The sequence below is a fragment of the Antedon bifida genome, chromosome 4 (assembly GCF_963402885.1).
Source record: "Antedon bifida chromosome 4, ecAntBifi1.1, whole genome shotgun sequence".
In the NCBI taxonomy this organism is placed as follows: domain Eukaryota; kingdom Metazoa; phylum Echinodermata; class Crinoidea; order Comatulida; family Antedonidae; genus Antedon; species Antedon bifida.
The window spans coordinates 4347000-4359798 of record NC_136229.1 but is presented as its reverse complement, the minus strand read 5'-3'; the positions used below and the strand labels follow the sequence as shown (position 1 = coordinate 4359798).

The following is a 12799-nucleotide window of genomic DNA, read 5'->3' as shown; positions in this document are numbered from 1 at the left end:
AATAGCAATATCTGTAATATTTACGCAATCAAACGTGCATATATCCAGGGAAGAGTTAAATTACAAATTTAACTCTTCCCTGATATAACTGTTATATCGATTATATTCGTTACTTCCAATCCGCTTGTTTAACAATCATTTTGTGTATTGGAATTGTGGTAGTTAGGAATTGGATGTTTATATTATAATATTATTATACATAATTATTGTACACATTACCTTTTTAATATCATCATTTGTATATAAAATAGGTTTTATATACTGTAGAGTAATTAAATAGTAAACGGATTGACAACGTATATCAATAACGTAATAGGTTCGCTGTAAGGCCAATTTACACAACCGAGCGTTAACAGTAATAAAAATATAGAATCTTATTCCGTATGATCATTTACACACACTGCGGAGCGGACGGGCGGTTCCCGTCCAGGATAGATACATATTCTACGTGTGGGACAAGCTACGCGGTTTCCGCTTACCGTTACCGTTTGCTGTGTAAATCGGCCGTTATAGTGAGTCTTAAACAGTTGTAATCGGTTAGAAAGCCTGTGAATCGATTGTAATGATCTTTTGTAAAATGTAGACGATATTATGCATTTTTAGTCACATAATATAGAAATTGTTTCCTATTGCAACCGTTGTTTGTAAGTCGGCGGTCTGTCTTTCTGATTCCATTGCTATCGTCTTTTGGCGCAATTATAAATTTAGATTCAAAATTCTTCTCTTTACAGAATGTTCACACATATCTTCTTCAGAGCCATATATATATATATATGGCTCTGATCTTCTTTGGTCAAGAGCGCCATCAACAATAGTAAATGTATATTCTCATTTTTGTATTTGTCTTTGTTTTTATATTTTGTTTCTTTGGACGCACCTTCACAAGTTGAAATGTGCTACTGATAAAAAAAAAGTGCAGTGCCAATAAATTATCAATAGATAATAGTTTATCAGATTTGTGCGAGGATTATAATATATATATATTTAGGCATATGAAGTACAACTGCTTGCAACGAAAAAACAGAATATTCATAAAAATCCACTATTATTTTTGTAGAATATTTTATTTTTCTTATCACATTAAGTCACAAAAGCACTGTCTACACTATCAAACAAGGAAGTTGTACAACTCCCTGATCAAACTTGACATATAAAATGGACATGATGATGTCATATCGCTACCATATTTGGCTATATCGCTATCATATTTGGGAACATCGCATCCTTTTTGTGAAACTTATTAATAGTGTAGACAGAGCTTTATACTGACTTCTGTACATTATATCGTTCTATTGTTTATCCTTTCAGTAATTATCAGTCGAATTCATTTACTTATTACAGTATTATTCTAGTAAAAACGAATTGTTATATCCCTCTATTTTCCATACTGCTATACATTTGCACACCATACGTAATACAATATCCAGAGTACACTTTAGTGGTGAGTTTTCACTGAAAGAAGAAAAGAAGAAGGTTAGCCAATGTCTCTAAGTAGATATATGTCGAAAAGACTTAAGTCTGTATTTTTTGTGACATAGTAATAATTGACAATGACAAAAGTGTACCTGAATCCATAACCATATCAATGAATTCTGAATATCGGCCAATCCTCGTGAATCCCCCAGGCCTGTACATGTTTGCGCATGTGTATCCAAAGCTCGTGAGGCCCCTCAGATAAAAAGTATTATCGTCATCAGGGCAGACAAGAGGTCCTCCACTGTCACCCTGTAAATGATTTAGATTTTATATGAACTAGTATTTGTGGTTAGTCTGGGTTCCAGACGGTGTTTTGTTTTAATATTATTAAAAAGATAAATATTTTGGCACATATGGCGTTTCATACGTATACTACTTGAGTTTGGATATTTTCAGACAAAAATCGAAATAAATAAAAAAAAGAGACAATGAATACAGACTTGGAGCAAGCAAGAACACTTGTGGTGTTCTACATTACAGTACAACAGGAGGATTTTAGTAAAGCCGATTTTCCACAAGGCGAACTTATTCACGCGAATCGAAAGCGTCAGCTTATACGCATGCGTAGAGAAGGATTCGGTAGATGGAAACATGAATGCAGAAACAGATGCCCAATCACATCGCAACAATGTGTCAAAGGTTAAAAATGATCGTATTATCTGATTTGACCATAAAGTTAGGTGATCCGTGAAAAGATAATCCTTAACATTAACGATACGCACAATAATAATTAATGCTTAATCAATCCTATAGAAACACAACGTAAGAATGTAAGTGTAACAAGATGATTTGACCAATCACACGCGATGGATTATCCGAACTGTCGCTTGTGATTCGTCAACTCCCTTGCGTTAATTCTTGCTTTGCGTCTCTAGTGGGAACTAAGCTAGCTAGGCCTAACCATGTATACGTACGTAACACGTTCCGTGACCACCATCTCGTTCGCCTGCACACACTATGTTATCCGTGATTTGAAACATGCTAGACTGGAAATCCATGCATTTTTCATTGCTATATAAAGTCATTGACACGCCATGCAATGTATCTGCTAGTTGATATATAACTGAAAAAGATGCATAATAACTTGTATAGTCTATAATAGGTTCATAGAGTTTTGACTTAATATTAGTAAAAAGATATGGCGTTTCATACTAATCGAAACGTCGACTGGTGGTCTAACATAAGATATACAATAACAACAGACTTGGGGCAAGTCTGAATAACTTAATACAAGTGTAGGCCTATGTAATTAAATAAAGTGTTATTACAAAAAATCATAAAGAACACATTTGTGCAGCCAGAGATATACTCTTTGATCTCCGGAGCTCAGCATCCTTGTGTTATGCGTGGTTCCCACTATAGACGCAACGTAACGCAACGCTACGACGTATTGACACAAAGTGCTGAACACATCGCAGGTTTGATTTCAAAGGCGGGGTCAAACACAATTATCGAAAGGGCATTTTCTTTCGTTGCGTAGATTGCGTTACGTTGCGTCGCTAGTGGGAACCAGGCTTTAGGTTGCCTTGGTCAGAGCAATGTAATAATATATGGCTCTGTGGTGTGGGTGCGTACGTGACGTGTGCCCTTATTTCCTTCGCATCATGCGTCACGCTATTTGCGCTAAAACTTAGTACGCCTACGAACCTTGTCTACCAAAGCCAGATATGTAACACGTATGACCAGGCTGAAACTGCGTCTCATTAATAAGGAGGCAAGCGGGTCGAACATAATTAGTAAAAGGAATCGGTTTTTTCAACTTGATGAGAGCAATATCATGGTCCAATGGATTTGCCAGACTGTCGTCTTGTGGAAATAAAAAGAGTACAGATACTTCCACGACCAGATGCTTCTCTGAAAACACTTTATTGGATATACTGGCGAACAGTATCTCCAATTTCGTTACACTGTTTGTATTTTGTCTAAGTATTCAAAGAGAAAAAAGGGTATTTAAAGTTCTGTCTACACTATCCAAAAATGTGTCTAAATATGGTAGAGATATATGACGACATCTGTGAACACCTTAACGCGTCAGCGGTAAATGTCGTGCAATAAGCCACCCGCCGCTTTAGATGAATTTTTTATAATACTATAATTATATAGAAATGTTACCGAATTTTAATGACCTAAAACCGGTAACCGGGTAACTATTTCTAATAAAATTATTTTTTTAAATGAATTTACAATTCTATAACATTTTAAAAGTCCTGTATAATGCCTCAATTTTTTTTATCTATATCAATTATCGTATTATTGTACTGTTATTTAGTAGTCCTATAGTTAGTTTTGTATAGTAGTAATAGCATATAGTTAGTGTGCTATGCTGTAATTTAATCATACATACATAAGACAATGAGAAGCTGTTATAGCAAACTCATTTGTCAGCAATGTGGAGCCACAGTGGGAATACCCGCCTACCATCACCAGTCCATGCCATGGGTACTGCCCGAGCTTAGCCTCGTTCCCACCTATTACTCGCTTCTGTCGATTCTGATACAAAGGTCTTTTTCCGCATTCAACTAGAGAAATAAAATTGTATGTCCGATGTAAATTAATTCGGGAAAGTTAAGTCATGTATCGGAGATAATATGAAGTCAAATTGTATGACTTGTTAAGCCTTATGGTTTTAGTGGTATTGTAATACAGCAACTGTTGATGGTATCCAGTTGTACTCGTTTTATTTCAACGTGCGTAACAAAGAGTGCACACGCGTAATAATATTAAATGAGGTAAATGTAAACACACAAGCCACATCCGTTCCTGTAGCTATCACTAACTGGATACTATCTAACTGACTATCGAAAGTCGGTTAGATAACATGTATTAAACGGATTTGATACACTTGGACTTGTATCTAACTGACTTTAGATAGTCAATTAGATAGTATCCAGTGACAGCTGCAGAATGGTGTAAAACCAACTAACAATTGTCTTCACAGTTAGCCTCATCACTGAAATCTGGACAGTCATATTCGTCATCACAAATATCCTCTTTGGTTACGCCGAATTTCAAGGGGCACACCAGATCATCTAGAACAAAATATGCATACTATTAACGAAACGATAATTCTTTTATTATTGATATATTTGGATATTTCTTAAATAATTTATATAATCTATTTTTTACTTGTTTTTTTTTTAGTTTTAAACATGTTAAACTTATGTGTTAGAGAAAAGATATTAGTTAAATTGTTGTTTTTTTGGAGTTTCTAATTGTGTTATATTATTTATATTTTATTTTTTTTGTTTGAGGAGCCTATTCACCACAAGCTTTGCTTTCTTTTAGGCTCCTCCACTTTATATTTATATATTTGTAAAGTGAAATAAATAAATGAAATGAAAATATCAATTAACCAAATGATTGATACCTATCGCATTATAGTGTTAGGTCTACATTGTTTACCTTTACCTTAATTATCAATGGCATTGCAGTTACTATAGTCGAATTGTTTTGACATGATCCCTAGAAACCATGTGTTGACCTACATCAACTTTTTATTTTTGTTTACTATATCATGTTTTTTTTTTGTACAATTATTTTGTTGTCCGTTCTTACTGAGTACCTCGGTTGCAAAAGTGTAAACACCAAATAAATTATTATTATTATTTTATAAAAAGCACAAGTGTTAAAACATTCTTTACCGTTACCGGTTTTCGCGCACATTTGTAAGGTCCAAAAAGTAGTCAAGAATAGCCCACGAATGTCACTCGAAATACACACACTCGAGTATCTATGTTTAAGTGCATGTAAAGACCAACTGTTACACCTTTCTCACTACGCAACACATTTTATCCCGTGTCGAGCATAGATACTATAGTTTGTCTAAAATTAATTAAAACATACACATAACATACACATAACATAACATACACATAACATACACATAACATACACATAACATACACATAACATACACATAACATACACATAACATACACATAACATACACATAACATACACATAACATACACATAACATAACATACACATAACATACACATAACATACACATAACATACACATAACATACACATAACATACACATAACATACACATAACATACACATAACATACACATAACATACACATAACATACACATAACATACACATAACATACACATAACATACACATAACATACACATAACATACACATAACATACACATAACATACACATAACATACACATAACATACACATAACATACACATAACATACACATAACATACACATAACATACACATAACATACACATAACATACACATAACATACACATAACATACACATAACATACACATAAATACATCTAGGCCTACAATAGTTCTTATTTATGGAATTGACATCATCAATTGTTCATCAGAAAATTATGTATTCATACCAATATTTGCGACTCCATTTAATTCCACAGAGAGCATAGTATCAGTCACGTCACTAAACGATGTGTGTCGAACCCAGAACGTGGAATATTTCACTATAAAATCGTCTGGTACCTTCTGCTTGAAATTTGTCACTACCTCACTAAACAGAATTGTTGACGAGTCGTCTGGGTTAAGTCCATGCCCAATTGTGATGAAGTTAAATTTTGTAGAGGACGAGTTAAAATAGAGGAATTTTACACCAATAGCTGAGTGACGTACAGATGTCACTATCCATGTATGCGAGATGACATTGGGTCCAGCTTCGTCATCGTCTGCCATTTCTTCGTTACCATTCTCAACAATGTCCGTGGTTGTCATAACGTCATTCATTTCCTTATCTGAAAAAAGTTATAGCGGTTTCACTGTATTCTCTACATAAGTTACAGTCTTCCAATTACATGAATTTTGTGTTTGTTGATCATACTTGTATTTTAATATTAAGATAAATATTTTTTTTTACCGATTTCAACAACCCCATTTTCAACACAATCTTCTGGAGAGTGCAGTTTTGGATGAGGGAACAATATGATTGCAGTTTCGTCTACAAGAACACTGTGTCGTTCACCTGGAATTAACAAAGCAACCTAACTCTTAAACATTATGCAAAATAAACGACCACATAACTTAATTTCTGATTATACATATGCCTACTGGATGACTTAACAATTTAGATTTTTTTGTCCCCAGACCGCATAAATGTAACTTCAAATAATAAGTTGTAAGTATAAATATAATAGTAGAATACAACAACACCGATCCGTTTATCTGGGGTTATGGTTTTGCAGTAAACAAGAGGATTCGTTTTACCAAGTGGCACATTCACAGCCTGGCCCTGGTACTAAAATCCTGTTACCTCTTACTGACGGCACTGCTGACACCAAGAAGCCAAGCACATACGGTCCTTTTCCATACATCTTTATCCACATTGCATCGGTAAAGAACTCAAGAACATCATCGAAATACCCGTATAAAGCATAAGCGTTATTCACCATAGGCTCATTTCCAATGCCGACAAACATGTTGTTTAGTCGAATGTCAAAGATGTCTTCGATGCAACTAAAGTTAAAGTGGTATCCAGGCGGGGCTTTGAACGTTATAGAACCTCGTTCAAGTGCGTTGGCAACTTCTGTGGACATGCTTGTTGTATTTAAGGTGAATGTCTCGTCGGCGCCTACGTTTATGACTAGATCATCTGAAAACACAACACAATTCAAGATGAACAAAACCATATTAAATTGTTGTTGTTATTGTTGGTGTTGCTAGTTCATCGGGGGATGACCCCCCTACTCTTTTTCGCAGAGTGTACTGCGTTCATTAACAGTTGAGAGTATTACTCAACAGGTTTAGTCCTACTTCATTAAGCTTGGATCCCACTGGACGCAACGCAAAGACGTAGACGCAAAGCAAGCGAGTTGACCAATGACAAGCGACTGTTCAAATAATCAATTGCTTGTGATTGGTCAAATCACTTACGCGTTTTACGTTACGTCATTACTTTGCTTTTATTATGCCTACATGTATCTTTTATTAGAACCTATAGGAAATCTTATCGATTCAATAACACTTTATTATACCACACTGCTGGGACATTCGTTTTGTCGTGGTAGACAAATATCAATAAAATATGTTAAAATACACAAGAATAAAATTACAAAAAGCGCAACTTACAATCTAAGAGATCATTATAAAAATATGTTAGAATACACTAAAAATAATTTACAAATTTAACAACACAAAATGTGATGAATTATACCTTTGTATACCTTACCTGAAAAAGCACTGAGCTGGATTGTGAAGGTAGTATTTGGTGAGCTCGACGCAAGCCAAATCCATCCTTGTTCATTAGGAAAATCTATCGGTTTTGATATCTCAGGAACACCGTTATATTCGCTATCTTTGTTGAACGGATTTTGACCATAACCGTATTTGAAGTTACAGCCGCTGACAAGTCCAGTGTGATCAAGGAATTCGACTCTGAGTCTAAACCTTTTGGGTGTTTCGAAACTGATTATACAGTCTTCATAATGTCCAGAATATGGCGGAGATGATAGCACCTCACTAGCTTTTTCTGTAGCCATAAGGATGTGGTATCCGCACGAAGGTCCTGGAAAAAATGGTAAACAGGTGAAGGTAATAATATAACGAGATTACCGAGAGACATGTGCTTAGTTTACCAGTTCAGTTGGTAACCTATCCACTAAGCGATTCATGGTTCTATGATGAACCCAATTTACTCGGGTAAATAGCTATTTTTCTTGCTAACTGAAGGATCTAGATCTGCATGAATGAAAGCGAGATACCATTTAAGCTCTGTCTACACTATCAAACTAGTTTGACAAAAATAGTGTAATATGTACCCAAATATGGCAGAGATATGCTAAAATATGGTAGTGATATGACACCATCATGTCCAGGCACATCACATGTGTTTGTCATTAGTTGTGATAGTGTAGACATAGCTTAAGAATGACGTATGCTAATGTCTCCAGAAATGCTTGTATTATTGTTTGTAAATCTGTAATGTAGGCCTACAGCAGCAAATTAATCTTACATTATATCTGTTGATGGAATGAAAAGCAGACAAAAACTGCAGCTACGCTATCAAAGGTAATGCTTGGTTTCCACTAGAGACGCAACACAGGAACGTAACGCAACGTAAGTGATTCGACCAATCACAAGCGATGGATTATTCGAACAGTTGCTTGTCATTGGTCAGCTTCTACGTCCTTGCGTTGCGTCTCTGGTGTGAACAAAACTTAAGCGTGAGTGAGAGTGCTTTAGACACTTACGGCATTTGGCTTCATCAAAACATTCGGTGACTCCAGTACAGACTGTGCACTCAGCTTCTCCGTCACATTCAACGCAGTCGTAGACGCCATCACACAGGTCTTCTTCTTGTATAGGCTTTGCACTAGTCTCACATATCAATGTGTCTAAATAAGGATTGAAATCATGATAGAGTAAACTAGTTTGACAAAAAAAGTGTGATGTGGCCAAATATGGTGCTGATATGCCCAAATGTGGTAGTGATATGACATCATCTTGTCCAAATGGGCACATCACATTTTTTTGTCAAACTAGTTTGATAGTGTAGACAGGGCTTAAGAATTGAATATTGATTACGATGATGGCGTTCATATACGAGGATACGTACATGGTTTGTGACGATCAGAGCATGTTATACAAATGAGATGATATCAATTGCGGAAATCACATGAACAGCAAGCAACAAAAATTGTTCCGAAACTATAATGACGTAATTACTTATCCTGGTCGTCGTAAAATATCTGAATGACGTCAGTGACGATGTATGATAATGTTGTGATAGTGATGATGATGATGATGTTCCATTTAATACAATTAGTTTTGTAATTCATTCTTCCCTAGTTACCTTTTGCGTGTACTACGGTGGCCTTCGCTGTAAATCCAGAGTAACCATTGGTTATTTCTTTACTTTGGAACGTAACTGAAGCAAAATTGATATGCGTAAGCACCACTCGTTCTTTCGTAATGCGCTGTCTGTATAAGGTACTGCCATATGGATTCTGGCCAAATTTTATTGTAAGCTCCTGATTCAGTGCCTTCTCGATATTTACATCTGTAATTTCAATCTGAATTCTGGTGTGTTCTGGCGATGTAATCGACCAAACAACGCTTGAATTTTCTGGAAACGCATTGGGGTAGTTTGGAGATGAAAACTCAAATTCTTCACTAACATCCAAATTAATTGCATATGAAGTACCTAGAACGATATATATATCGTCAAATACAATGTTACTTACGGTTTATTTAGTATACTTAGAAACAGTTGTGGCAGAATTAGTAGTAGTAAAGACAATCGTTGTGATATGTTACTTACTTCGACAAACTATTTCGTCATCTTCTCCGACTGGGTAATGATCACATGACAGTTTGGAATCAATAGAAATACTTGAATTAACATTCTGGCAACCGTTTAACACGCCCTCACATACTGTTTTACAGGGCATGACTTGCCGAGTGTCTTTAATGCACGGTGGGTACACCATTGCACAAAATACGTAAAGGGCATGTTTATCACAGTCCATAAAGTTCTCAACACTCTTCAGATACGTTGTGGCACTTTCAAGAGAACTTACTACCTTATTTGGAAAGAACGTTTTTACGTAAGGCAGGATGCCGTCACACCTGTCTTTTGGAATATCCACACAGCACACTGTACATACATAAAAACAAGTTAGTTAGTTATTGACTATATAGTTTAAAATATTTCAGTATATTTCATTTAACATATCATAATTAAATTAAAACAAATATTATTAATATTGCAGCCCAAAAAGCTGACTTGTAGAAATAATAATTATACACCAAATTGTCAACATCACATCATTTACGAAAACACAATTTCCAACAAACGCATTCAGGTAAAAACAAAATAAATTAATGAATACAAATATAGGAGGCCCAGTCACATGGTTAACATCAGTTGAACATAATTTCACGAATAACAATCTATTACAAGACAGGCATAGGCTAAAAATATCTTAATAAGAACAAGCCTCGTGTAGTACTAACATTCCGAAAAACTGCAATATCTTACACTGATGGCAAACATGGCCAAGAACGAAAACAATGGAGGAAGGAATGGTTTTGATCAAGATAAACACTATATTATATTTAAGTAAGTTACAAGTGACCTATGAGAGGAATGGTTTTGATCAAGATAAACACTATAGTATATTTAAGTAAGTTACAACTGACCTATGAATATTCTCGTGTAAATGTATAGCAACCGATGTATACGTTATACTACTTTATATCCAAAATGTGTTCAAACTAATGGCCTAAACGTGTCACACACGAGAAGTCCTCCATTTTAATCAATATTTCATCTAACCTGGTGTTAGCTTCTTTTCAACTTGTTCATTGAAGTTCTGGACAGCTGCGTACTTAGCTCGAGCACTTGCACGATGGGAGAATGCATCGATACACGTCATATCTTTCATTTTATTCCTACTGTGGCTAGCCAATTCATGATGAAATTTGTCGAAGCTCCCTGGTTCTGCTAAAACAATTAAACGTTATCGTGTTCATTACCAATTAATATACCTTGTGATGATGTCATATAAATTGACTATGATGATTAAATACAGGTGAATCATACGACTGATAGAAATAGAATAAATAGTGGCTAGTTACACCGATGATTATAGAATCCTACCTAAGTTGCAATTTTTCTCAAAGGACATTAAATGGATTTACTATCTTCTATTTTATAAATCTTTAATGCAATTAAATCATGCTTCCAAGTTTCTTAATTAATATAGAATAATATGTATAAAAGATTTCAAATGTTGGCAATACATCCATAACTTACCCGCTAAAAGGTTAACTGTTGCAACATCAGGTTGTTTGAGCACTAACAGAAAAGAAAACATAAGAATAAATATCAACGTAAGGTTTATACTCGCCCATGTATTGTATTTAGTCATTTTTCAACACTGTAGTAATAACAATAATGCTTAAAAAACAAACAAAAAAAGTAAAGTACTTACCAACAACCATCCATAGAACAGCAAACGCAACAGCAGCACAGCACGTGGACACAGCAAACCCGCCAAAAAGGTAAATAAACTTTCTTCGTCTGTTGTACTTTTTTGAAACCGATGAAGCTGACGATGATGTAGAATGAATACTGTATCCGGGTCTAACAAAGATTACATCACTGCTCTGTTTAAAATGTAATTAAATGACAGAGGTTGAGATTTCTAATGACTGTAAAATCGAGTTAAGAGTTTCTTGAGCTCTGTCTACACTATCAAACTGTATGTGTCAGAGAAATGTGATGTACCCATATATGGACATGATGATGTCATATCACTACCATATTTAAGCACATCACTACCATATTTGGGCAACTCACACTAGTTTTATAGTCTAGACAGAGCTTTACAAAAAGCTTGAATCGAATGTTGTATGATCAGATTTATATGTGCTCCTCCCCAGTATTCATTTCCCAATTCATATTATTATTTATTTATTCATTTTCTACCGACTGTTCCTGCTTCGATTGATGACACACCCAAACGGCCACCTCACCCGAGAGAGCAATATCAAGGATGTATTACTTCAAAATACAGTTAGGTCTAACCCTTACCTCCTCATTGATACCAGGTTGCCTAATGTAATCCACTGGGTTGATGTGTCCTTTGATCGTTTTCCCTTCAACTTGGGCCATTTTCAAGCCTAAACGATTTGGAAATAGTGAAGTACAAATAGCATACATTTAAGGTAAAACAAATACAGATATTGCAAGCCTACAGAAAAAACCCAGGAATAATTCCAATTTGGAATCAGTCAGCGTATGTATGCCTCATTGTGCAAAATAAATGAAGGAAGGAGTTTCCATTTTTTATAAATTCCAAAGTTATCTATAGTTTGTAAAGTTTTCCTCAATCCACTTTTCTTCTATTCCAAATAATATCTCGTTATGGGCAGTTTTTACGAGTAAAAACCTATTCCCAGACGCTGCATTGCATTTACATCATTTCCACAAATGACTCTGATGGAGTAAAGACCCCGGGTGTTGCCATCAGCAACAGTCAAAGTTCATGGGGCATCATTTGTAAAGCCGTCTCTCATTAAAAACCAACATTAAAATCCTGAGAAATTTAATTTGAAACTGAAAAGTATGTACTAAACCGGATTGTTAATGTTACATTACAATAATTTGACTGCCTCTACAAAACTATTCGTACATTATGTGCTCGTTTGTATGTGTTAAAACATATGTATAAGTTTATTTTTAATGATTTAATTATTAAAATTTAACTAATGCAATCACACCTACCTTGTTTTGGATTTACCTTTTGCAAAGCGCAAAAGTACTCTCCTAGCTACCTTGAATTTGAAAATGACACTACTGAA

The 12799-nt window shown here is 35.1% G+C and overlaps 1 protein-coding gene across 2 annotated transcripts; it reads right to left on the bottom strand.

Annotated features, from left to right (window-relative positions):
* Nucleotides 1-1040: 1040 nt before the first annotated feature.
* Nucleotides 1041-12790, bottom strand: LOC144839925 (uncharacterized). 2 transcript variants are annotated; one of them, XM_078695505.1, is made up of 18 exons: nucleotides 12723-12790; nucleotides 12030-12118; nucleotides 11428-11602; nucleotides 11250-11291; nucleotides 10770-10937; nucleotides 9753-10088; nucleotides 9285-9635; nucleotides 8683-8826; nucleotides 7662-7997; nucleotides 6747-7085; nucleotides 6354-6458; nucleotides 5854-6231; nucleotides 4401-4505; nucleotides 3821-3995; nucleotides 3124-3398; nucleotides 2391-2539; nucleotides 1566-1725; nucleotides 1041-1452 (listed from the first exon to the last, which is right to left on the bottom strand). In XM_078695505.1, exons 2-18 carry the CDS (start codon nucleotides 12108-12110, stop codon nucleotides 1436-1438), a joined length of 3336 nt encoding a protein of 1111 aa, XP_078551631.1. In that variant the 5' UTR covers nucleotides 12111-12118; nucleotides 12723-12790; the 3' UTR covers nucleotides 1041-1435. The 2 variants fall into 2 exon arrangements, with proteins under 2 accessions (XP_078551631.1, XP_078551632.1); XM_078695506.1 differs by having other exon boundaries at nucleotides 10770-10934.
* Between the last annotated feature and the right edge of the window lie 9 nt (nucleotides 12791-12799).